Source organism: Littorina saxatilis, linkage group LG5, assembly GCF_037325665.1.
Source record: "Littorina saxatilis isolate snail1 linkage group LG5, US_GU_Lsax_2.0, whole genome shotgun sequence".
NCBI lineage: Eukaryota > Metazoa > Mollusca > Gastropoda > Littorinimorpha > Littorinidae > Littorina > Littorina saxatilis.
The window spans coordinates 4,508,999-4,536,396 of NC_090249.1; the positions used below are offsets into that span (position 1 = coordinate 4,508,999).

At 42.4% G+C, this 27,398-nt stretch overlaps 1 protein-coding gene across 13 annotated transcripts in view; it reads left to right on the plus strand.

The window, feature by feature from the left end:
- LOC138966118 (protein 4.1-like) overlaps positions 1 to 27,398 on the plus strand; it is a 142,959-nt gene that overhangs the window by 97,380 nt on the left and 18,181 nt on the right. For 8 of the 13 annotated variants that reach the window (XR_011455612.1, XM_070338214.1, XM_070338223.1 and 5 more), the window contains exons 11-22: positions 299 to 498; positions 4,156 to 4,274; positions 4,864 to 4,968; positions 6,077 to 6,304; positions 7,629 to 7,694; positions 8,267 to 8,323; positions 9,064 to 10,101; positions 13,200 to 13,265; positions 14,158 to 14,229; positions 16,745 to 16,837; positions 19,608 to 19,754; positions 22,333 to 22,500. Coding sequence is in view for 12 of the 13 variants with exons in the window: in XM_070338214.1 (XP_070194315.1) it covers positions 299 to 498; positions 4,156 to 4,274; positions 4,864 to 4,968; positions 6,077 to 6,304; positions 7,629 to 7,694; positions 8,267 to 8,323; positions 9,064 to 10,101; positions 13,200 to 13,265; positions 14,158 to 14,229; positions 16,745 to 16,837; positions 19,608 to 19,754; positions 22,333 to 22,500 (2,359 nt within the window). In the remaining variant the exon portion in view is untranslated. The remainder of the gene's footprint in view (positions 1 to 298; positions 499 to 4,155; positions 4,275 to 4,863; positions 4,969 to 6,076; positions 6,305 to 7,628; positions 7,695 to 8,266; positions 8,324 to 9,063; positions 10,102 to 13,199; positions 13,266 to 14,157; positions 14,230 to 16,744; positions 16,838 to 19,607; positions 19,755 to 22,332; positions 22,501 to 27,398) is intronic. The other 5 variants (XM_070338225.1, XM_070338226.1, XM_070338221.1 and 2 more) reach the window with 5 other exon arrangements.

The following is a 27,398-nucleotide window of genomic DNA, read 5'->3' on the forward strand; positions in this document are numbered from 1 at the left end:
TATACTGTATGGCAGCTCGCTTTTCCCAGGGAGAAAGCAGCCCGAATTTCTGTGAGGTTACCCTCATGGACTATATAAAATCTTATCTTATCTTATCTTATAACTTGACTAAATGTAACAAAAAAGAAAGTCAATTGTTTTGATCCTCAGTCAGCAGGTTGAAGATACAAAAATCTTTGCTTGTGGTATTAGATAAAGAAACTTTTCTTCAACTTCAAGAAGCAAATTAACTTTGTACCCTACCTATGTTGAAACAGACAAAGACAAGTTTTTAGTTTTCATGTTGCCTTCTTTTCAGGTTACGAGAAGCTGAACAAAACCAGAACAGTGCAATGTTCCCCCGACTCGGTTCCAAGTTCCGCTACTCTGGCCGCACTCTCTACCAGGCTCGGCACACTTCTCAGATTCTGGATCGTCCAGATCCTTACTTTGAACGCAGCCAACCAGCTCGCAGCACATACGCAGCTCCAACCAATCGTTCTCGAAGCGTTGATGAGTGTAAGTGTTTTGCAGTACAGATAACTGAAGGTTGCATGTATTTGGAAGCCTGTAACCTGGTATTGAAATCTTACTTTATAAAGGTAGGGCACAAGTATCTGTTTTAAGCACAATGTAAGGGAGACTAAATTAAGAATTGTTCATCACATGAATTGTCAAAAGATGAAGGAAAGTCATGGGCAAAATGCTTGCAGCAGTAGAATTCAAGACGTGTTTCAGACTGTCATACCACACCTTTGATTACATCTTAAAGGCACAGTAACAGACCTGTTTACACTACACATTGAGCGTAGTAAACTACGAATTTGAATAATATACTACGCAACTACGCAAGTCTGTCGTTTTCTACGCAAACGGTATTTTAAAATTTTTTTTTTCTTTTTTTTTTTTCGTCTTTACACCTGTTCCTTGTCCCGTTGTGCTCTCACACCGCCCCGTCCCTGCACGCAAACGGTATTGTTTCGGCTACGCATATCACAATCCGTAATTTTCTTCATCTCCCTTGACCGATCCATTTTCCAATCCATGTTTTCGGCCAGCAGTCGTTGCGTTGTAGCTTGTTAATGCCGAATAGGCTTCTCCAAGCAAATGCCGGGCACAACTGAAAGCGTTACTGCCAAACCATGCGGGCGTCTCGACACAATGGCTGAACGCAGAGCACACGAAAGTGAAGATGAGAACTGTGAAGAAAATGACTCCGAAAGGCCACCGACCAAAAAGAAAAAGACGAGCAATGCGCCGAACCAAGTCTTTCTGCCAAAATATCATCAGGACTACCCATGCCTTGTCTTCGCGGAAAGGAAAACATCATGCTCATTGCACTGTCTGCAATTCCCATTTTTCCGTCAGTCAATCAATACATGTGGTAAAAAGTAGCAATCATTGTTCTTGTTGTTGTGATAGGTCGACGAGAAATTCTACACATTCAATTACAAAACTACACATTTGCCTCATTTTGCTCCCAGAAAATACACATGCAATGTTTTAGGGGTAAACAGGTCTGCAGTAAGCCTCCCGTAAACCATCACAGAGCTCCCCGAGCGTCTACATACAGTACAAGCATACTTCCATTTGAACGCTCACCAAACGGGAACATCCTGGCTGCTTTTAGTCGAGCGTGAGAAATTTTCAAAGAATTTATTTTCGTGGACTTATTCCTCTACAACAATGGCGCCTCGTTTTGGTGCTGGACGGCTGTTATGAATATTCATGATACCGGAAATCACGCCCGGACAGTAAGCCTCCCGTAAACCATCACAGATACTGTCAGGCTTTTACACACAGTACAAACACCCTTCCATTTGAACGCTCACCAAACGGGAACATCCTAGGTGCCCTACGTAAAGAGCGAGCAATTTTTAAAGAATTAATTTTGCAGATTGTCTCGAACACTTTTTGGACCCATCCTGAACTCGGGTCAAAAATGAGTTACTTCCCTTCGGGTCTCATTCTATCGATGTAAACTGGCAATAGCCGTCGATCGATGATTATCAGAATGTTTTTGGACCGTGGTGCGTTTTTGCGCTAGACCTAACTTTTAAAATCTAAATAATAAATTGACAGCTTGTTACACAAACATTCTTACAAAAGAATTCTTTTTTCATCAAGACAAGATCAGTACAATTCGAAGTTGTGAAAGTTTGAAAAAAGAAAAGCCCGGAAGCAGGGTCACGCAAGGGTCGTAGCAGACGACGGTTTATGCATATCGCCGTTCCTCTCAACAGTCAAAAGCCATCGCTAGAGTTCTTGTGAACCACAGCCGTTTGTTTCGTGCATAAAAACGTGCTATTGTAGATAAGCTCACATCGAGTCGCATTCAAATGACTAACTGACGACTACATTGTGAAAAAGGGAAACTGGATCACACGGGTTCACGATGGCTCAGGGGTAAGATAAACCACGCAAAAATAAATTCTTTGAAAATTGTTCGCTCTTTACGGAGGGCACCTAGGATGTTCTCAATCGGTGAGTGTTTAAATGAAAGGGTGTTTGTACTGTGTGTAAAAGCCTGACCGTATCTGTGATGGCTTACTGTGCCTTTAAGGAAAGGGTAGTCGAACCTTTCACATGAGCTTTGAAATTGACGGTCTGATTGTTAAAACATAGATTATTTTACTCTAAACTGCGCCCCCCCCCCCCCCCCCCCCCCCCCAATGCCTACATTTCATGAAAAACAATTCAGTTTTATTGTGGAAACCAAGTAGCAAGTTGCAGAGCAATGTCTTTTGGCAATAGAAAACACCAGTTTTACAGTAAGAATCAGGCCTGATATTTTCACATCTCTAGTGAAGTCTACTCAATCTAAAGAAGAAGTATTGCATACCTGTCAAGCTCTTGTGGACTCTCGCCATAAGATTTTGCTAACAAAACCATAAGTTTGCACCAAAAAGCATAAGACAACGTGCAAAATTGCAGAAGTCGTTAGATTAATCACCACAAGAACTAAATACATGCTCACATAACACACACAAAAACAAGAAATCAGCCTTATTTCACACATATGAAAAACACACTTTTCTCAACACTGAACGGCACTGTTTTATGTAATTTTGAAATGCAAAGCATATTTAAATGTGAATTTATTGTACCAAGAATCACCTAAATTGTTAAAAGACAGTACACTTCCAACCAGACACACATTTAGTGATTTACACCCCTCACACATTTTTTTACCAGAATGCACAAAAACACCACTTGATAGTAAAGGCACAAGACAAGTGTGTTTTAACAACATTCATTCATTGAGCACTGATTCAATCATGAATGGAAACCCCCACCACAAAAGAGAACATTTTAGCCAAACAGAACATGTAAAACACACAAGTTACAAGCCAGAAACTCATGTGTGTCTCAACAATCAAGGACAAATACCAGATCAACAAAAATATGACATGTAAATGCTTTAGTTTGAGGCCGCGCATGTTTTAAAAACAAGTCGTATATGATCGGTTGCGACAGACATCCGGTGCCAGCTTTCGCTCTCTACCTCTTCGAAAATGCATCATAACGCCCTTATTTTTATTTATATGGCTTCACACTAGGTACAACGTGAGAAAATACTGTGTAGATACTAGAACAACAAAACATATTACATGTAAATGCCTTAGTTTGAGGTCGCGCGTGTTCTAAAAACAAGTCCGACATGATCGGAGGTGACAGGAATCCGGCTACTTTCACTTTCGATCGCTAGCTCTTCGAAAATGCATCACAACTCCCTTAGTTTCATTTCTATGGCTTAAATCTTCGTACAACGTGAGAAAATACCTTGAAGATACCGGGAACAACAACTATAGTACATGAAACTGCTTTAATTTGAGGTCGCGTGTGGTCAAGCGTTGTCGCACAGTACTCAGTCAGATCGCGCTGACGGTGTGCACATGCGCGTTGCCTTGTAGATCTACTTCCGCCGGATCAGTTACCGCGAGATTTTTTAGCTGTTATTTTGTTCTCGGACGAACCTTTGCGATCTTTTTTTTATTTGACCAAATTGTTTTGTAAAAACCGTAAGATCTTTGGCATACGCCGAAAGACTTGAAAAACATCAAAATTCCGTAAGAATTACGCGAAAAACCTAAGATTTGACAGGTATGGTATTGGTCCACCAGGCAAAGCTTTTTTGTTATGTGAAAATAAGGTTTTTCTTGTTTGTTCTTTCAGTGTCTAATCGACCAGGATGGAATGATGACATAGACGTGGAGAAGCGACGACCTTCAGAGTCAGGTCGTGAGGGCCGAGACAAGAGGGACCACATGGGGCAGCCCACTCCCCTTTCTCAGGTACGTTGCTGGCTGTTTGTCTATGAAATAACCAGGTTTTGTGGTGCTGTTGGCATAGCACTGGTCTTGTGATCCTCAGGTACGTTGCTGGCTGTTTGTCTATGAAATAACCAGGTTTTGTGGTGCTGTTGGCATAGCACTGGACTGTGATCCTCAGGTAACTGGTTTGAATTCAGTTGTGGACGGACACTATCAAGTTTATGTGATGACCCAGACACGGAATCCTTGTCCCACAGCCATGCAACCGCTGTGGCACGTGAAAGACCTTCGTCAGTCTGCCAGAAGTGCATATGTTGCAGAGTAAACCAAATGTCTGATTTTGAATACATTGTCAAACTTTTTTTTGTCTCTTTTTTTGTTTTAATCACCTTTTCTTCTGAGATATTAGGGCTTACAAACAGAGGTGTCTTATTTTACATTCTTAATATAACATAAAAACTTATTCATTTTATATTTAAATCATGCAAAATAAAATAAATTAATCAATCAATCAACCGAAAAATCTATCGATCAATTTAAATAAATATAAATCAATATGTCAAACTGTTAAATTTGTGCTTGAGTGCAAACATTTATCTGGTTGTTGCAGATTGGCTTGCCGGCAGGCATGAAACCCGTGGAGAATGAAACGGGCAACGAATTGGAACCGGGTTCAGACGGCAAAGATCGACAAGACCGCAAGCGTGGTGAAGACGTAAGTATCTGGGGGCCATGTGGTTGTCAGCAGCTGTTGGAAACCAAAGCCTGTTAACTCGGCTGCTTTCTTACAATCTTTGGGAATTTCCTGCTTGTCAATCTGCACTTTTTACAAATGCAGGGTTCTTGCTAATTGAAACATTTTTAGGTGCTGCGTACATTTTTTCGTACCACTGACACAAAATAGGTCTTGTTGCATGTCAAGCGACATAAATCACTCAAAAGTCGGTGTGACCTCTGTTAATGTCATGATTATTTAAAAAAAAATGGAAGTGTTGAATATTGTGCTGCAAGATATGACAAGTAGCTGATGGTAAATGCACTAAAGCTTTGAACCAGTTGTCTTGTACAGTTATAGCATGAGGCCTGAAACGGAAGTTAACAGTGTCCCTACATCACAGGTGGCCTTTCGTTGGAAGGATACTCTGGTTGAATTAATAGACAAAGGGACAACTTGAAATGTCTTTTATCAGGGGGTGTCCCCATTACAGGACACTTGAAGTTGTCCCTTTGTCTATTAATTATGGGGCGGGGATGTAGCTCAGTCGATAGCGCGCTGGATTTGTATCCAGTTGGCCGCTGTCAGCGTGAGTTCGTCCCCACGTTCGGCGAGAGATTTATTTCTCAGAGTCAACTTTGTGTGCAGACTCTCCTCGGTGTCCGAACACCCCCGTGTGTACACGCAAGCACAAGACCAAGTGCGCACGAAAAAGATCCTGTAATCCATGTCAGAGTTCGGTGGGTTATAGAAACACGAAAATACCCAGCATGCTTCCTCCGAAAACGGCGTATGGCTGCCTAAATGGCGGGGTAAAAAACGGTCATACACGTAAAATTCCACTCGTGCAAAAAACACGAGTGTACATGGGAGTTTCAGCCCACGAACGCAGAAGAAGAAGAAGAAGTCTATTAATTCAACCAGAGTATCCTGACATTTTAGATGCTACTGTAGTGCCCGTGTGTAGTGGATAGATAGATAATCCGGTTAAAATAATAAACAAAGTGAAGACACTAACCGGCCTTTATGGGAGGTGGAGGGGCCTCACGCTACATGTACCTCTGTACAGTTGTTCCTAACAGTGGCGTATATGCGTGTGATTTGTCAGGACGCCACAGAGACCAACAGGAGGCCTGGCGATGACACCATGGGCCTGACACCAGCTGAGCTACAGAAGAAAGCCAAGGAGGATGAGAAGGAGCGGAAGAAGCGCGAGAAGGAGGAAGAAAAGAGGAGGAAGAAGGAGGAGGAGGAGAGAAAGAAGGCCGAGAAGTTGGCCAAGAAAGGCAAGGGCAAGGTTCTGGACCCCACTGCCGAGGACAGGAGAGATCACATGGTGAGTGCATGCTTGTAGCACAGGGCATAGACCAAATAGCCTGGACCGCCAACTCATCACGTGACCCTTCGAGGTTACGACTCTCGACTTTCAGGGGCGCGTCGCGTCCGGTTTGAAAGGCCAGCGATTCGAAGACAGTGAAAAAAAAGCACGCTCCAGTTATTTGTGACAATGGGAGGTGACAATGAACTGGATTTTCCAAAACTCCAAACTAAACTTAACAAAACTCATCAAGAAACATGTTCCATATGCACTTTTGCTGAGTTTATTTTAGCATTTTCAGAACTTACCTCGTCAACTTCGTCCATGTTTACAATCGACACCGGATATGACATCCCCCTGATTTCTGAAAGGCTTGTAAGCGTAGGTTCCTAAATGCGAGAGGCCGCTACCTCGTAATAGAGAGAAAGAGCGGAGAGAGAGCTAGTTGGCGGTCCAGGATAAATGGTCTATGCACAGGGGTAGCTGAGTGCATGCTGGAAACGCAAGGGTAGGGGTAGTCCATTTCTGGTACAGTGGAACCTCCCTTTCTGAGACCTAAACAAATCGGAGACAATTACGCCTGAAGACGGAGAAAGTCTTGAAATGAAGTTAAATTTTAATAACTTTTCTGCGCTAAAAAATCGTTCAAAGCAGAGTTTGAAGAGGGTTGCAGGTCTAAACACTGAGATTCCACTGTATTTCACTGGCTTTAATGTGAGAATACAGGAAAGGAAATGAGCGGTTGGTCAGACCTACCAGTTGATATATTTTATTTGTCTGCAGACAAAAAGCTTGTGCACATATCTTGGATTGCAGGAAACCAACTCTAGCGTTTATATTGTATTTGTCTGGGGGAGAAAGGGCTGTATATATACAGAAGTTCTGTGCTGTACATAGCTATGTATCGTAGGCATAGTTGGAATCGTAAGCATGAAAGAGCCATTACTGCTGTCCACGTGTCCGGGTTTTAAGATAACTCCCCGATGGGTTTCCTGTGTTTGTTTCAAGAACAAGTTCCAGCAAGTTGGGATATCTATCTAACGGACAACATAGTCAAGTTTATCTTGGAGACCTATGCGTTTTGAAGCCGCTGTGTGACTTCAGATTCCCTTCGCAGAATTTCCTTCCCAGAAACACAGCGGTTTCTCAACTCTCTTGAAAGCAGTTCTCACTTGCTTTACATTATAAGGGCTGTTCAACAAGCAAAGGGACGCAACTTTTTGACAGCGTTCATTGACAAGACCAACAGAGAGACTCGCTTGCTTGTGTCTCGTTTTTTGCTTGTGTGTGTATGAATGCGCATGTTCCTGTACATATACCAGCATGTTTGTGGCCGTTGCAGGGTGGCGGTGACAACACAGAAAGATTGCCAGGCAGGACGTCTGGCACGTACGGCGACCAAGAAGGGGTAAGTGCCATCATCGGTACATTGTCTCCATGGTCTGTTTCTTTATTTTGTGTTTTCAGGTTTGTCAATGTCAAAAGGCTGCTTGAGTTTTTTGGCAACTGTTTGCATTTCCGTTTTTTCCGTCTCATTTGCAGGTGCTGATGACGGAAAAAGATGCACTTTGCTGCATTGTGTGGCCGTGTGTGAATGCATGTATGTTATGAAACAAATATATACCTGACTCTGAGTCAGCCAGAGGAGCTGCAAAAAGAAAAATAAGGAATATTAGGTGATTGAATTATTGTAATATTTTGAATTTGTTAATCTGTCTACATGCATGTATGTGTTTGTGGGTGTTTAGTTAAAAGTTGTGTGTGTGTTTTTAAAGGGGTGTGTGTACAACTGGGGTGTGATTTGTTTTTCTGTTTTTGTGTGTTCATTTAAAGCAAATGATCCACTGGTCTCTGTAGTATGTGTGATGGCAGAGAATGTTGTTAAGATATCAAGAGTGTTATTACAGTATATCAAGGGTGTTATTACTGTATATCCCTACATTTATCGGCATGATAAGTGATGCATGTTTACTTGAACAGGGTCCCATGCGTCTTTCGGCAACTGCCCCGTTGGGCTCCATCGCACCAGATGACAAGGTCCCCCATTTTGTAACCTTGTTTTTCTCTTGATTCTCACTAGGCGCAACTGCAATTTCATGTCTCTCTTTTCTGTACAGATGTGTAATCATAAAAGGCACAGTTTACTGTAAAAGGAAAGTTTTATGTAAAGTACACATGTATACTCTAGTTGATTTCATCACTAATTTTTTTCTTTTCGTTGTTCTTTTTTTGTCATAGAAAATATGTAACATTTTGGTTTTTTTATTGGAACAGTTTATGATTGTTAGTGCCTTTTTCACGTGAGAAGAAGATGAACAAACTTTGTCCTTTCCTGCTTCAGCTTTTTAGTTTGATTTTTGTTTTCTTTAGTTTAAGAAAGATTTGTTGTAGTTTAATTTTTGTTCTTTTTAGTTGAAGAAAGATTTGTTCAGAGAAAGTAACTTACAGGAGTAGTGTGATTTTTGTTCTAATGTTTATGTATACATATCCCAGATTCACCTGCTATAATCCATCAATGATCTTCATGGTCATCTCATCACTTTCACAGTTGAAATGTTTTCTCACTTTATCTCACAGATTCATAATTATATAATTCAGCCAACAAAAAGAAACCGTTATGCAAAATATCCTGTTGTGATTTTCAGGCTACTTCCCTTGCTAAAAAGAAAATTTCATGTTTGGATATCCTGCAGGTATTGCAAATGTTTGTAAGTGACAGTTTGAGCAGTAGTATTAAATTAAATTAAAGTTGTAACAAAGATTTGAACTGTTTGTAGGATAAGAATAAAGATAGGGACCCAAGGAGTCCTGGGTATGACGGAGCGGACAGAGACCGCTGGGCCCCAGGGAAAGACGGATACGACCCAGAGCGCGGTCGCTGGAGCCCTGGAAGAGGCTGGGTCGGAGAAGGCGGAGATCGCTTTGCTCCAGGCAGAGACGTCGACAAAGAAGGCTGGAGCCCTACGAAAGACGGAGAAGGAAGAGACTTGTTCTCAGAGCCTGGGCGAGACCTGGATCACGGGGGTCCTGGTAGAGGCAGAGACGACAAGGACCGCTATGGACCAGGTGGATACGGAGACCGCTACAGACCAGGAACAGACGGAGACAAAGACCGCTACGGACCAGGAAAAGACGGAGACAAAGACCGCTATGGACCAGGTGGAGACGGAGACCGCTACGGACCAGGAAAAGACGGAGACAAAGACCGCTATGGACCAGACGGAGACCGCTACGGACCAGGAAAAGACGGAGACAAAGACCGTTGGGGGCCCGGGAGAGACGGAGAAGACAGGGACCGCTACGGACCAGGAAAAGACGGAGACAGAGAGCGCTTGGGGTCAGGATACGACGACAAGGGACGCCTCTCTCCAGGCGAAGGCAAGGACCGCTGGGGTCCCGGAGCAGGGGGAAAAGACGGAGAGCGGAGTCCTGGCAGAGAGGGAGAAGATGGACGCCGATTGGCTCCAGGTGATGAGGGGTACGAAGAAGACCTCGCGCGCTTTGGACCCGGCTTTGCCCGCGTGGGCTCTGGCTCAGAAAATGATAAGGACGGGAAGGATAAGGATGGGAAGGATAAGAAAGGAAAGAAAGGCTCCAAGAAAGGCCGCAAGGGATCCGATAAGGACGATGACAAGGACAAAAGCCGCAAGGGCTCGGAGAAGGACGACGACAAAGACGGCAAAGACAAGAAGGACAAAAAGGAAAAGAAGGGTGGGGGGCTGTTCAGCAAGTTCAAGAAACCCAAGGACTCCAAGAGCAAACTGCACGAAGACGAGGCAGGCGCCCACCCAGAACACGGAAGCCTCGGAGATCAGGTTACTCCCCTTCTCCTGTTGTTGCCTCCCCTTCTGCTTGCTGATGTAGAGTTACTCGCCCTTCTTCCTTCTTTACTGTTGTTTTATAGTCCGCTTCAGGCCGTGGGATTCCAAAGTGCACCTATAGTTCCTTGCGCATTCTGTGTCAAGCTCATTGACTTCGCTTTTCTTCCCTTTGAATTTGTAGAACTAGGGCTGTTAATCTAACTTGCATGAGAACATCTTCTGAGGTTACTGAGTGTTTACTGTCAGCATAAAACCTCTGTATTTAGTACAAAGGTCTAACCCTGGCTTATCTTTCCTGTTTAGTTTAACTGGCACAACCTTCACCCGCGAAACGTTTTTAAACTTGCAGATGTAAACCTATTTTGGGGGGTTTATTGAAAAAATCTGCAGACATTTCTAGCATTGACAAGTTATAAAACGGAACGAGCATAGATCTAGCAACAGATAGCTTGTGCACCGCAAGTGAGCTGTATTTGCCTTGTCCAGTGCTTGACCCAACACGCTCTGCAGTTTTCACCCTCTGTGCCAGATAGCTACCTTGCTGAGTCCATTGAGCAAGTGTTATTGCACTTTCAAACTCTTGTCAGTGTTACTCAACTTGTTGACATCAAGAATTTCTTACCAGAAACACAAACATATATAATATGCGTGAATTGTAAATAGGCTAATTACTACTGTTACTCAGCTTTTGATAGTGTTGCAAAGCTTTTTGTGTCTTGATTTCCATACATTTAACAAAGTAGGGTAACTGTTAACCCTGTAGAGACTGACTTTGCCTGGAGGTTTTACATGTTTCTTAGCATTACAAACCTGTAACAATCTTGAAAACTGAAGTTGGAAGGAAAAGGTAGTGCACATTCAAAAAGAAAACTGATTTACAATTTTCATGTTGGCTGAAAAAGCAAGACAAATTGACACCGACAGCCCATGTTGGTCACTCTCTGTCAAGGTTTTGCTCACTGTTTGCTCTGGTGATTTGTGTTCTGGTCTCTTTCAGAGCTGGGAGTGGAAAGGGTTCATTTTATTTTCATTCTGGTCCCTGTTACATTTTGTGCTGTGTCATTTTTTGTTGCTAGACATCTGGGTGTTTTCTTCAAATGTGTGGCTAAGGGGAATCGACAGTTTTGTTTTAAAGTAGAGATATATTTTTTTTCTTCTCGTTTTTCAGAAGGTTGGTGCAGCCACTTTCTGGCTAATTGTATGTCTTTTCTGTGCATGTGGTGGTTGGAATTCATAAAGTCTCTTCCAGATGCTCTTCGTTTCACAATAGGAAAAAGGAAAAACCTACCACTTTTTTCACCACGTTTGTCACCACTGTATTGACTTTGACATCACATATCAAAAAGCATGAAAATAATTTGTTAATATGATATACATATCTTTTTAATATATGTATGGAGTCCTATGTTTATAGCAGATCTTAACTAGCATCATTTTAGAAGTGAAAGCCGTACAGCTGTCATCAGCTGTAGTATGTGGTTTGTGTTCTTGTGCTATTATTGATAAGCCATTCTTGTCACAGACTGGCTGCTGTATTGATGTGCACTGTGCGTTAGCTGGCTTTTCACCTTTGCAGCATAGGTCGCTCTAAAACAAACTCAGGCATGAAAATTCTCCGTATTTTCCGTATTTTCCGTATTTTTGAAAAAAGTAAACCGTATTTTTTTTTAATTTCCGTATTTTTCCTTTTTTTTTAATTTTTTAAAAATTTTTTTTTTTTTTTTTTTTTTTTTTTTTTTTTTTTCCTAGTCACAGTTATAGTAAAATAGTTTTGGGGCCATGTTTGAATCCAATTTTAAGGCTCAGATAGCCCCAGATTGCACCAAATTGCACCCTTGAAAAAACAAATTTCCGGGGGAGCATGCCCCCGGACCCCCCTAGAAGTCTTGGCGCTTCGCGCCTGCGAAACTTGGCGCTACGCGCCTGCAAAACTTGGCGCTACGCGCCTTCGAATTTTTTTTTCAGTATTTTTTTTTTTTTCAGTTTTCATGCCTGAAACTGCTTGCACTTGAACAGAACAGACATGACAAAGCAAAGCTCAGATCATCAGATAGTAGCTATTGTCAATAGTGCTTTGTACAGTTATTGACAGTGTCAGTTTACTGTTCTGTTTTCTTTGGTGAATGTTCTTTTCCTCTTGCAGCAGCTGCATTGGTTTGAGTTCTGAAGCTTGTCCTCTCTCTCTGGGAAGTTGAAAAGCAGCAAAGCCTTATGTGCTTTCTGAGTACTCTTCCTGATAGATGTAGTTCATGCACTGTACGTCCAAACTGCACTTTCTGTTATCTGCAAGTACTGGGCACATGTTCGCAGGAGATGTATACCATTTTAATTGTATAGATGCGCACACTTAGCATGTGTAAAAAAACCACATAAAATAACAATGTAGAAAATGTGCATAGAAATGTTGAACTTTATTTAGGCCATCAAAATTTGATGCAATCCCTCCCTGCACTCGCCGATATCTTCAGTTTGTATCTCCACTCCACTCACATTGTACATGTTCGTGCCACACATGGGGAAAAAAGGTTACATTGTACATGTTCGTGCCACACATGGGGGAAAAAGGTTACATTGTACATGTTCGTGCCACACATGGGGGAAAAAGGTTACATTGTACATGTTCGTGCCACACATGTTTATCTTATGTTTAACACCTGTGGCACAGAGGATAAAAGTGTCATTGGAAACACATTCAATGGGCCTTGGTTGTTTTGTCAGGATAAAAAAAGCATACATATAGGTGCCACACATGTTTAAGATATTGGTTTCAAGCGTGTTTAACGCCAATGGCACAGGGAGTGAAACTATGACAGGAAACATTGAATGGAACGGTTTGGTTGTTTTGTCAGGATAAAAAAAAAGCATACATATTGGTGCCAAACATGATTAACACCAATGGCACAGGGAGTGAAAGAGTCACAGGAAACACACTGAATGGGCCTTGATTGTTTTGTCAAGATAAAAAAAAAGGTTACACATTGGTGCCAAATGTGTTTAACATGTTGTGGTCAAACATGTTTAACACCAATGGCACAGGGAGTGAAAGAGTCACAGGAAACACACTGAATGGAACTGTTTGGTTGTTTTGTCAGGATCATCAGGGTGGTGGGGCAGGAGGCCACTCTGACGCTCCTGATGCTGCCGGCAAGGAGAAGAAGGTGCTACCCCACACTGCAGTCTGTCATGTTACACATACATATTGTATATCATACACCATTGTATATCACACACCATGCATCACACTATCGTGTATCACCCTTCTTTGTCAGTTGTCACAGTGCCAGGAGTCTTCTACATCACACCAGCACATATACATGCATACATTATTCAATTACATAGGCTAGCTGTGCAAGTTTACAATCTCATGCTACACTGCGTCACTGTTGCTTTTATCCATACTTAATGCACTGTGTCTCACTAGCACACAGCTCACAGCTCACAGCATACAGATTTTTAAAAAAAAATCACTCTTGCAATGCCATTTTCTTCCGATCTGGCGGAGTTAGCCACAAAGCTAATCTCACACCCTCATGTTCATACAGTAGCGCAAGTTCTCTTGGCGGAGGACAATTCTCTTGAAATTTATCTCACATTATATTCAGCTTAGCACTTGTACATGAAAATGCATGTAACTTTTCAGCTTCTAATGCACAGCTGTTTCTCTGCTAGGTCTTTGATTTAATTTGAAAGGAACCAAAATTTGATTTCACATTCTTGCCCATAGTAGCACAGCTCTGAGGTGTGAAACTGTAATTCGACTACGCCACATTTTCTGAAAGGAACGTCACAAGAAGATCTGGGGGGGGGGGGGGGGGGGGGGGGGGTATGGTGGTTTGCAATTAATGAACAGAAGCAGTGCATGGTTTTAAAATAATGCTAGAAACGGGCAGACTTTGTGCCAGGAATGGAGGGTTGTCACTTGTGTTCTGCATCTCAAATCACTTTCTGATTGTTTCATGCTAGAGAACATTCTCTGATAGTACTTTGGTATGTTTGTAAGCTGCATGTTGACAGAATGTGTTGATAACTTGTATCTCCCACCGGTTTCAGCCCCACAAAGACAAGAGCAAGCGTGCTTCCCTTATCGCTAGTCTCTGTCCCGGCCAGTCGCCTAGCAAGAAGGTTTGACAACGGCTTTTTTCAGCATGCAGCCTTTGTCACATAGCGTGTCGTAGACTGAAGATCGGTGCTACTGTGATTTTGGATTGGCGTTTAAATGGACTAGATGTTGTTGTCTGGTGTTGAAGTGTGGTGTGTAGCGCTAGCCGCTAACAGAATGATTCCTATCGGTGTTCCAGCATGATGTGTTGAAGGTTTTAACGATCGCTTGACGTCTCTGAATTTAATGGCTGCAGTGGATGATGGGAAATCCTCTTATTTTCGGTGACTTGGGAGTTTGCTTTTTCGCAAAGTTTACTTCAGTCGATGAGTAGCTTGAACTTTACAGCACATCTCCTGCTTGGCTGCACCCTGGCGGTTATGGGCTCCGTTTGAGACGAGAGGGAAAAGAAATTTCGCTTGGCGTAGCTTTCCTAGTTTCCTTGTGGTGAAGTTTGTTGAAAACATGCTGTGCCATATTTTTCAAGTCTTTTTGGATGAACCACAGTGTTTTTGTTTGATACCTCTCTTTTTACAAAATTTAAGTAATTGTTGAAAGTTTGAGTGGTACACTTGTATTCACAATGTTATTGATAACTACGGAATGTTCGGAAACTGAAGTGTGAGAGGAGGGACGGGTATTCATGCATCATTTTAAGTGTTTTTGTTGCAGGGATGTCGTTAGGCGTCGGACATCGGACATTTATCGATGAAAATCCCCAAATGTCCGATTCACATTGCCGCATGTCGGTCAGATGTCCTATCGTTTTAGCCTGAGCGTGGTCATTGTCCGATATGTACTCCATTCCTTCGGACAGCGCGATATTCGTTAATTTTCATTTCAAGATACAAATCTTCTAAAAGACCGAACGCTCTCGTGTTCAGCTGACACTGGAGTTGCCAGTGCGGGTCTTTTCTTTTGTCGGGAATTCCCGAACCGTTTGCGGTATGCGCCGTTTGGGTATAACCGTCTATTATAGTGGATTATTTTTAGATCAGTGCATGCTGCAGGAGTACGGGAGACAACTCCAACTGACTAAATTTGTCGTCTGCTTTTGTTTTCGATACGAGACGAAGCACTGAATTATGCCGCTGAAAAAAACCCCTAAAGCCTGCAAAAGATCAGCATTACTATTAGATCAAACCGATCATTTTGTTTTTCAACTTTTATCCAAATCATGCAGTTTGTAATCAAAGTAAGAGCTCTGAAGTTGTTCATGTTGGTTTCTTTGTTGTGGTTTCTTTGAAACTAAACAAATACAACATTATACACACACTGTGTTGATGTTTTACTATATTATGTGTGTGTTCTACAGCGCGCGCGCGTGGGTGTGTGTGTGTGTGTGTATGTGTGTGTGTGTGTGTGTGTGTGCGTGTGTGTGTGGGCACATGACTTTGGAACAATTCCATGGAATGTGTTATAAGCTGTTTGGCGCAAATTCATAATGTCCTATTAGACTTTCTGAAAGCGGTCAAATGTCCTATTGATGCTGAAGAACTCAGGACATTTGTCCTATAGGTATGGATTTGTAGCAACATCCCTGCGTCCTATTGAAATTTCTGAAAGCGGTCAAATGTCCTATTGATGCTGAAGAGCTAAGACATTTGTCCTATAGGTATGAATTTGTAGCAACATCCCTGTTGTCGGTCTTTTGCTAGTTCACTTCATGTGGAACGTAATCTTGTGTCTGCAATGCTTGTGCCTAGATTTCTACTTGAAGCTATGGTTGTTTTATACCTGATTTGGTGTATTCTTACGTTTGCATCAACTTTCCACTTCTTTTCAATAAACTTACTGCAGACATTTACCACACTTGGACAGGCTTTGTTAGAACGTGTGTAGTTCCCAGAAAGCTTTGAATCCGTTTAGTTGTTGTTTTGATTTTGTGGTTACGGCTCTTTCCAGCATGAGTTCTTGTTGTGTTCTAGGTAGCTTATGGTGTCAACCTTTCTGTGCTGATTTCTCTCTTTTTCTGGTTTGAATTTTATATGTGGTTGTGAAAAAGTCTTTATTTTTTTTACTGTGCTGCTTGGAACTCAGGGAATGTCTGTTGTGTTTTCTATATTAGATAGCATGGCGTATAATCGTTTAGAAGTCTAACATTATTCTGGCATGATAATGGCAATTGATAAAACTGTTAAACTTAGGCTCGAAGTTGTGCATGCAAATCTTCCAGAGATGGTTTTGCAAATGGTTGTGATTGCGTCATGGATGATTCATTAACTCATAATGAGACTGAGGTGCATGTAATACAATTGATGCAAAGTTGCTTGCTACTTTTCAAAGAGAGCATGGTTATGGTTATACTGTTATGATGATAGTTTGAAGTCTTGAGTGTTATTTCCATGATGGTTTTCTTTATCGTTTGTTCCTATGTTCATACGTATCTACAGTTTTGAGAAATATGAACTGAGCTTCAGTTTGATAGAAGAGTGCAATGTGAACCGTATTGTTTGAGGTTTAGTTCTCCAACTGAGTTTTGTATGCCAAATTCCATGAAGACATTTTCCTCTTACTCTCGGCATGGCTGTCTCTCAGGACGCTCGCAAATCGTCGGCATCGTCAGAGGAAGGCATTGACGCAGCTGGCAAAGCATTGGCCTCTAATGCCCCAAATACTCAGTCAGCGCCGGTATGAGTTCTCTTTTCTTTGCCGCATGCCTGTGCGCCTTGTTGTTTTCTGTTGGGGTGATGCAGCCCCACCCCCCGTCTTCCTTCTTCACCTGCACGGTTTTGTTTGATCATGGTGGACTTTGCCTTCTGATATGGCCAAAAAGAAAAATGTTACTCTGATGTCAGTTTTCGGTAACATCGCGGGAAAAAATAGGGTCGGTCGGTCGTTGTTGTTTTTTTTTTTTACCTTTTTCTTATGTTTTGTTAACGTCTTTTTAGGTGTTTTTGTTTTTTAATTTTTTAAACGCTTCCTTAGTTTACTTACAATTATTTAGCACATGTTTTTGACCTAGATATATTGAAACTAAATAAAGTATACTTGACTTCATATTTTATTTATTTATTTTATTTTTTGTGTGCGAAAAGCGAAAAAAAACTTTTGGGTCGGCGCTTAAAAATAGGGTCGGTCGGGTAACAGACATATTTTTCTTTTTGGCCTATTCTGTTGCTGAATTTTGTTCTCCAGCTGAGATAGAGGAAAGAGGGTGGAGGCAACCTGTTTGATAGCTTTTCTTCTCCTGTCTTTTCCATGGTTTGATCCATTCACCAGGGTTTCATTTACCAGTGCGCCCTGCGCCATTGGCGTATTAAATCTGAAAATGTCCCATCACAATTCCCTTCAGTGGGTCAAAGGGCACATTGAGATTATGTACCACCACGCCACCAAATGTACACTTTACATCGGATTACACACACACACACACACACGCACACGCATACACACACATGCACACGCACACACGCACACACACACACACACATGGATAACACGATATAGCAGCTAATTTTGGATGGCACCATATTGCACCCTTTTATATCATTGGTGAAAAACACGTACAGGCCTCTTTGGCGCTTCTTGCCTTTGACTATGTCCCATCGGAATTTGGTTGAGGGGGACAAATGTTCCATTGTCTTTTTCTCCCAGGTTAAACCCGATTCACACACAACAACAACAACGAAAAGCGTAGATTTATAATCCAGAATATTTAGGCAGTATTTATGGGAAGTAGGGCAAGCAAACATTGCAATTGAAAACAAGAGAGGGATTTGAGTTTTAGGGAGGTGCTTGGTGAGGGAGGGATTTGAGTTTTAGGGAGGTGCTTGGTGAGGAAAGGGGTTGGGGAGGGTACAGTAACTGCTGAGAAGTCGTCCAAACGACTTGCAAATTACGCTTTACTTAGAATTTTTTCTGTACATGCAGTTCATCAAGGACAAGATGTTAACCCAAATCTCTCTGTTCTTGTCTCAGGTATTCAAAATTATGATCATTCAGTTTTTGATGCAGGATCAAGGAAATTCATATAACTTATTAAGTCTAACTGTCTTGCTAACACACTGACACATACAGGCATACATGCACACAAACACACACAGACACACACACACACACACACACACACACACACACACACACACACACACACACACACACACACACACACACACACACACACACACACACACACACAGAGTAACAAACAAGCATTGCTTATTCTGACGGTATCATGCATTGCTTCCAGTTGATTTTGTCATAGTGTGTGTTACCCAGGTGAACTGAATGATGAAGAGAAGAAAACCCTACATTCTAATATAACCATAATAGTTTCAATAATGTGTAGCATCATTGTCATTGATGTTTACTTTAACACCTACATTCATGGTTCTTGTTTGTGTTGTATCATCATCTATCATTTTATACTCACTTTTTCTGTGCCACTCACTCTTGCTAGATGTTCAAAATCTGGTTTTATTGCAGGTTGTTGTTGTGTATTCTTTATGTATCACTGATGTACAGTATTGAAAATTTTTTTGTGTATTCTATTGGATATGTTGTACGTACTGAAATCATTATGCATTTGTTCAACATCCACCACGAGCATGCCATCATTTCATCTTAGAGTAGTTGTGATTTTGTGTATTCGATTACTAATGAAGTTAATTTTTGTTTCTTTCCGCTTGGCAGGTAGAAAGCCAATTGAGCTTTTTGCACCACGAACGCTGCTTAGTTCTAGGCTTCTAATTTTTTTTCTTCTTTTAATTAAAATATTGGGTGCTTCTTTTTCGTTTCAGCTTTGTGTTGATTTGATTTTGCTGGTAGCCTTTTTATGGTGTCATTTTGAGAATTTGTTTTATCTGTAATAATTTTATTTTATGAGGTAGAGATTACACAGTGCATTTGGGTGACTGAGAAGAAAGGGGGAGAGAGTAGAGGAAAGAGGGGTTAGGGGTAGGGGTGTCAGAAGTGACACAAGTGATTGTTTCATTGCTGTAGCTTTTCTGCTTTGTGCTTGTCCATGTTTTGTTACATTTCATGGACTTTCTGCCATTATTTCTTGTGTGAGTAGACACAGAGATTCTAGAGAGGATTCGGTATTGAAATAAATCACACATATATCCAGGCTTAAAGTGCATATTTGTGTGGTATTAATATTACCATAAATGATGCGGATTTTAAATGCATTGAAATTAGGTATAAAAGTGATTCAGGGACAAAGATTGGTTATACACCCCTTTTGAGACCTCGAACAATCAGAGAAAATCAGGTCATGAAAAAGAGGGAGTCATAAAATGGAGGTAAATTTACAGGGGTTATGAACAGTAAATCTAAAAAAAGTAATTTGTGTTGGAGGAAGTGTTAAATTCAGGGGGGGTCTTTCGGTGTTCCACTGTTCTTGGGATGCTTTGACGTTTGTGTGTCCCATGTTGACAGTGTATGATTGTCTCTTCAGGGCTATGGTGGACCTGGCTATGGTGGACCTGGCTCTGTGCCGGGCATGGGTCTCGGAGCGGGCGATATGTCCATGGCTGGAGTGGGCGGTGAAGAGAAGTGGATCGACAACAAGATGAGGTTCGAACCCATCGTACCAGCCAAGAAGGTCAGTCAGCGGATCTTAAGTAGTGATTTGGTAAACTTGCAGCTTCCCCTAATCCCCCCCCCGTCTTTTTCTCAGTTTTTCATGCAATTACGTCTCGTCAGCTTACACCTCCCTTCTCTCCCCTAGTCCTTTTAAGACCACAGAAATCAGAAAATCTGGTCTATAAAAAAAGAGAGAGAGACTGAAATGGAGGCAAGTTGACAGATGTTATGAACAGAAAATCCGAGAAAGTTGGGTAGTAAGGGAGTCTAACTTGGGGGGCCCCACAAGGGGGGGTTTCATCATACTTTTTTTGTTGGTGGTACATGTACCTGGTGATATCAGTGTACAACCTGGGGATACCACTACTACTGTACAGTCTGTATGAGCATTTGGGATTGCGGAGGTTTTGAATAGATGCTTTTGCTTCTTCTGCTTCAGTTATGCCCCTTTCATTGTTTAAACTATAGGGAGTGAATATCTCTATATAGTGTCAGTGTGTGTCACTGGCTTGAGGAGTGGTTAGGGGCTTGGATTCTACTTGCAGCATGCTCTCGCTCATATCGTCTGCTAAAAGATGCAGGATTTGAAATGAAAACTGCGAAATGTCCATAAAATGCTTCTTGTGTTTGCCAGCGTACGAATGAATGGCATCCTCTATTTGATTGTGAACTGATATATACCTTCCTCACTGTGTCAACCGTCTTTTTAATCACCAAAGATCCACCAAGGCTTTTACCTGGGGTGTCAGCCTTCCATTTGGACAGAAGCCTGTGCATAGTGCCAATTTCTTTCTGAATTCATTTCACAACTGACACCAATGTTAATTTGCCAAATAAATTCAGCAAACAATTCCTACTCTACACAGGAAGCAGCCAGGCTGTTGGATTTTTAGTATGTGTCCAAATGGAAGGCCGCTGGTACTCCATGTAACAGCCCGGACACATTTGTGGTGGTAGAGATGATGGTTTACATGAGAAGGAGTGTATCTTTAATACAAATCATCATCATAATTGATAGAGAAGAAACGGTTATTATTTCAACAAAGCTGGCATTTCTGGTCAAACTTCAGCATTTTTGGGTGGGTGAAAAATCTGCTTGCAGGTCTTTTATTGTACAATACCCAGCTGTCAGGAACACAGCATGAGGGACATGAACATACAGAATGCTAGAGAAAGTATACCCAGCTGTCTGGAACACAGCATGAGGGACATGATAATACAGAATGCTAGAGAAAGTATACCCAGCTGTCAGGAACACAGCATGAGGGACATGAACATACAGAATGCTAGAGAAAGTACTTGTGGGTTTAGAACTAGAAGCCTTGTTTACATTATATCAGCATATGTTGCAGCACTCAGAAAAACCCAGTATAAGTTACACAGCATACTTTTAAGTTGCGCTGAAATAGCGAAAACCATCAGCTTTTTTCAGCTGTTCGAACTCTGCAGGGTGTAACGTATGTCCATTCCTAATTTTTGTTGTGAAAAAGACAAAATTGAACAGTTTAATTTCCGTAAAACCCTGTATCCTTGTGCCCAATTTCTGTTAATTCTGTACCATTTGAGTTGAATTTCCCAAAACCTGGATGCAGGAACCCTTTTCATTCAGTAGCTCAAAAATCTCCATTTGGGTTTTCTCCATTTGCATTCAAAAACTGGAAATGATCAAACCAAAAACTGGAAATGATCAAACCAAAAAAGAATAAATTGTGTCTTTCACATGTTCAACATCCTTCGCTCCAGTGCTTGACGTCAAAACTCGTTTTGAACCAAAAAAATGATTGCAATACAGTGGAACCTCCCTTTAATGTCTAAAGACCTCCCTGGTCCCAATTTAAGACTTCCTCCCTTTTAAGACCCTTATTTCTCAGACTTGTTGTTCACAGCCTGTGTAAATTTACCCCTATTGTACGACTCCCACCTGTTTTTACGGCCCCATTTTCTCACATTTTGGAGGTCTTAAAAGAGCCTGTCAGTGTACTTATAAAGCGTACCCTTTGAGTCAAATTCACACAAACGTGGGTACTGGACTCCTTTACCGGCACGGTTGGCCTAGTGGTAAGGCGTCCACCCCGTGATCGGGAGGTCGTGGGTTCGAACCCCGGCCGGGTCATACCTAAGACTTTAAAATTGGCAATCTAGTGGCTGCTCCGCCTGGCGTCTGGCATTATGGGGTTAGTGCATGCTAGGACTGGTTGGTCCGGTGTCAGAATAATGTGACTGGGTGAGACATGAAGCCTGTGCTGCGACTTCTGTCTTGTGTGTGGCGCACGTTATATGTCAAAGCAGCACCGCCCTGATATGGCCCTTCGTGGTCGGCTGGGCGTTAAGCAAACAAACAAACAAACAAACTGGACTCCTTTGCATTAAAAAAAAAAACACATGAAAATGACCAAACCAAAACGGAATAAATCTGTCTTTCGCAGGGTTTCTTTTCTTGTGTAATTGACATCAAACCTCCTTTTGTAAAAAAATTTTTTTTTTTTTTTTAAGAATTTCAATATACGGGGTTTTCTTGTGCGCTGTGACACATAGTTGTATTGCTAGCATGAAGTTTGCGCGGCAGCATGTGGACGGTGTGTATATTGTGCATGCAGGAGACCAAGGATTCCCTGACGTCCGGCGAGGACGGCATTGACCACACCATGCCATTCTTCTCCCCTGCCGCCACCAGCACCTTCGGACGTCCCGGCAAGGTCCCCCCTCCCGTCCCCCCCAAACACAACTCTTATGTCGGCGATGACTCTTTCAGCAGGACGGATGTGGTGAGTAGGCCACAACATGCTATTTTAGTTGTTTTTGGACCGATTTTTTAATTTTTATTATTCATTTTATTTTTGAGTTTTTGTGTGAATTTTCTTGTCTTCAAATTTATTTTTTTCTATTTTTAATTTAAACAGTTATTGTTTATTTTTGTTTGAGAAAAAGATTGGCAATGATGTTCCTCAACATCTACAGGATTTTGGTTTTGTTTTTTTGTCAGGAAACTCAGAGATTGGTAACAGGGAAACATGTTTTGAAAATCTGCAGCCTGTTAGTAAAGGAAACGAATCACATTAGCCAAAGAAACTTTTTTTGAGAAGTATTTGTTATCGGGTCCAGTAAAGCTAAGGATTTCAATTTTAAGGCCTTCAAGTCAAGAAGTTAGTTGACTATCTAAAAATTAAAAAAATAAACCAAAAAGGTTAGTTTATGGAATGATTGATTTGAAACATAATGAAACATTATGAAAACTGCATGTTGACCTGTGGTCTTTGCAGTGAACAGACATGCAAATAATTATGAGATGAATAAAAGAACTTCTCTGAGTAGGCATTGTTTGAACTCAAGGTGGCTAAAGGCAAAAGTAATGTCCATCAAAGAGGAAATAATTGAATGTGTCCCATTTGTTCTCGTCTTTCTCTTTTGTATTCAGTTACCATTGTTGGGTTTGATTTAAGTCATATGTTACTATTTAAAATAATTTGTCAAATTCAGTGAAGGTAGTAAACCGCAGTCCCTTGAGCAAGGTGAAGTAAATCAAGACATAGGTTAAAAGACGAAATGTTTTCATGTGTCTTCTGCAATTCTCGTATGTTCTTGATTTTTGGTTGTTATATCTATGCCAACTTTTGCATTATTTTTGTTTGGACAAAAGCCAGACAGGGCATGTATAGGGCAACAAAAAAAAATAGGTCTGTTTACGGTAACCCGACCGACCCTATTTTTTTCGCGCGACCCTAGACTTTTTTTTGGCATTTGGGGGAAAAAAAAAGGAAAAAAAAATCTTTTGGTTTTTTTGTGCAAAATAACGTAAAAATATGGTTTTTTGGAAGAAAAAAAAAAAGAAAAAACAATCCCGACCTACCGACCCTATTTTTTTGGCCTATGTTACTGTAAGCAGACCTATTTTTTTTTTTGGCCTAGTCTCTGTTGGTACAAGGAGAGGTACAAAGAAATTAGGAAGAGAAGGCAATAAAAGGAAAACAATTTGATGTGGTCTTTAGACAAATACATTCAGTTGTTGGAAATACTTCTGGTTGATATTTTACTGCACAACTTGATTGAGAATTTCTGATTTGTTTCTTGCATCAAAATAGAGATTGAGAATGTCTAATTTGTTTCTTGTATTAAAATAAAGAGATTTTAATATGATTGCATATTGGGGGGAGGGACATTGTATTTTTGAAATTCACTTTTTAACCTTCATATTTGTTTTTGTACATGGTTTGTACATGTACAGTGAAACCCGGGTCTTAAATGCCTTTGACAATGACATGTGTAAAAGTTTGCACATGCTTTGGTATACAAAAGCAATTGCCAAATGTTGTAAGTGAAAGCCGTTGTACTGTGGCTGTCTGTTGATGTTGCAAAGCAGGTTTCACTGTTGGATGGAGAGTTCAGGACACAATTGTGCTAGAATCAATGTGCGTGTGACACTTGATCAATGTTATCACTGAGTCAAGCCTGTAAAGGCACTCTTAGCTTCGCAAATTCAAGATCATTACAGCATTTAGCAGTGATGTAAGCGCTGATACAAGGATAAAACATATAGGTCCTTCATGGGTGTGGTGTACACAGCTAGTGACCAGAAAACCTTGGAGTTTATTAGCAAGTTACTGGCATGCAACCTAGAATTTTTTTACATTTTTTTTTTTACAATTCTTTCTGTGATTGTCAGTGATCAGAACTTTACGCCAGTAAAGGGAGGTAATGGAAGTTGTAAAACATCAGCTTTGAAAACACTGGCTGAAAGTGTTGTTGGTACAGTGTGTGACACCAGGCTTGTTGATCTAACTGCAGACCTGCATGCACCACGAAGAGGCTTGATTTTGTGTGTGATTGTGTGGCATTTCATCCGTGTGTTCATGCGCTGCGGAAACACTAACCATGCTGTAACTGTCTGACTACCAGTTTAGGATAGTCGAGTTCCCCCACACACAGACCGTGTGTCCTGGGGGGAGGGGGGGGGGGGGAGACAAATCTTAAAGGAGAATAGAGAATGTTGTGTGTGTTTTCTGGTTTGCACCATCAAAGCACAAGGATTTGGTGTTCTGTACCTACATATATACTGTGCAGCAAAAAACATTACACTTTCTGTCAGCACACACCCACTTCATCAGTCAATAGATTTTTATTACTTAAGCTTATTACTTGCGGCTCTCTGAATCAGTAGGTTACCAATGATACATATAGTCACAAATATTCCTGTGTATTTTGGAGGGTTGTCCGCGGGCTGTTGAAGTTTTTGTTTTGAGACATAGTAGTTACCTTTATCCCAAGTGTAGTATACGTGTATGTCACTCGTGAGTACATGTACATGTCTTGGTGGTTTGCATCCCGGCTGCATGATACACTTACATATCTCTTTGCGTAGACAGAAGCCCAAAATCGCTGGTTTGATAGAACTATACACTTTTATTCTAAGTTAATCCTTATGTAAGCATCTGGTCCTAGCCGAATGTACAGGAAGTGTTTGCAGTATTGCAAGGTGCTTTGTTTCTGTGTCTGGAGGCCTGGATATGATCTGGGTTAGTGATCTATGGGCCTTTTGGAATGAACTAATAATGGAAGCACTGACAAACATGACCTGTTACCGGTACAATGATGGTAGTCATCTTTCCTTCTACTGTTGGTGGTTAGAAATGGGAAAATGGAGACAGCGGCTTTTTTCCTTCTTTCAGTCATGTCTGCTTCATTTTGCTGCTTCTGCTTTTGCATTGATGTTGCTGATCATTTGTGTTCTACTAAACCGATCCCCTCACCCCACCCCATCCCGCTTACAGAGCTGCCAAGTGCCATGTTTTCAGACAAATTGCTATGCTGTTACGCCAAGTCCTGGTACTCATTTATAATTCTCACTCCTTGCCTGTCATATCATTATCCACACTGAAAAATGGCACTGCAGACACTCTCTTTTGGACATGTTTCTTTTACTCTAAATTAACTTCTTTTTTTAAATGTATATATATATATTCTTGTGCGAAATAGCCTAGTTGTGGATGTCCGAATAATTTAGGCAATGTTACACAATAATATGATTTTCTACTTTAAAAAAAATAAATAAATAAATAAATAAATGCACTTGACGTTTGACAAGGGTTGGCCGGTCTGCGCTTACTCCTTTTTGCGATGCATATGCACACAGTGAGCAAAGATCAGGAAGGTGTGACATTGGCAGAAATCTACATGCTGTTTTAAAATGATTCAGTTGCTTGTGTTCAGCTCATCCCCTCGGCCCAGCCTACCCCACTCCCTCGCCCCAGCCTACCCCACTCCCTCGCCCCAGCCTACCCCACTCCCTCGCCCCAGCCTACCCCACTCCCTCGCCCCAGCCTACCCCACTCCCTCGCCCCAGCCTACCCCACTCCCTCGCCCCAGCCTACCCCACTCCCTCGCCCCAGCCTACCCCACTCCCTCGCCCCAGCCTACCCCACTCCCTCGCCCCAGCCTACCCCACTCCCTCGCCCCAGCCTACCCCACTCCCTCGCCCCAGCCTACCCCACTCCCTCGCCCCAGCCTACCCCACTCCCTCGCCCCAGCCTACCCCACTCCCTCGCCCCAGCCTACCCCACTCCCTCGCCCCAGCCTACCCCACTCCCTCGCCCCAGCCTACCCCACTCCCTCGCCCCAGCCTACCCCACTCCCTCGCCCCAGCCTACCCCACTCCCTCGCCCCAGCCTACCCCACTCCCTCGCCCCAGCCTACCCCACTCCCTCGCCCCAGCCTACCCCACTCCCTCGCCCCAGCCTACCCCACTCCCTCGCCCCAGCCTACCCCACTCCCTCGCCCCAGCCTACCCCACTCCCTCGCCCCAGCCTACCCCACTCCCTCGCCCCAGCCTACCCCACTCCCTCGCCCCAGCCTACCCCAATCCCTCGCCCCAGCCTACCCCACTCCCTCGCCCCAGCCTACCCCACTCCCTCGCCCCAGCCTACCCCACTCCCTCGCCCCAGCCTACCCCAATCCCTCGCCCCAGCCTACCCCACTCCCTCGCCCCAGCCTACCCCACTCCCTCGCCCCAGCCTACCCCAATCCCTCGCCCCAGCCTACCCCACTCCCTCGCCCCAGCCTACCCCACTCCCTCGCCCCAGCCTACCCCAATCCCTCGCCCCAGCCTACCCCACTCCCTCGCCCCAGCCTACCCCACTCCCTCGCCCCAGCCTACCCCACTCCCTCGCCCCAGCCTACCCCACTCCCTCGCCCCAGCCTACCCCCACTCCCTCGCCCCAGCCTACCCCACTCCCTCGCCCCAGCCAACCCCACTCCCTTGTGTTCAGCTCATCCCCTGGCCCCAGCCTACCCCACTCCCTCGGTAGATGCATACATGTAACCTACAAGGAATATGAATATTTTCCACTGGCAGAAAGTTATACATTGCTGTGAAATACGTTAGGGATGGTGTGGTGTTTCACTGAATGCATGATGCATGCTCTCCACTTATTTCACACCAATCCCCTTTTTGTGTCTAATTTACGATTCAAATTCGTTTTTGTTTTATGTTGGTATTGTTTTTGTTTTTGTCACACATTCTTATTTTATTGCACACCTGGGAGTTGGCTTGTGTTTTTGTGTGATACGTCGCCAGTAATTGTTGCAGCTGAACCTAATGTCTTTTCTGCTCTAGCCAAAAATATGTTTTGTGTCAGGTGAACTTTTTCCATAACCTTTTCTTTTTTTCTCT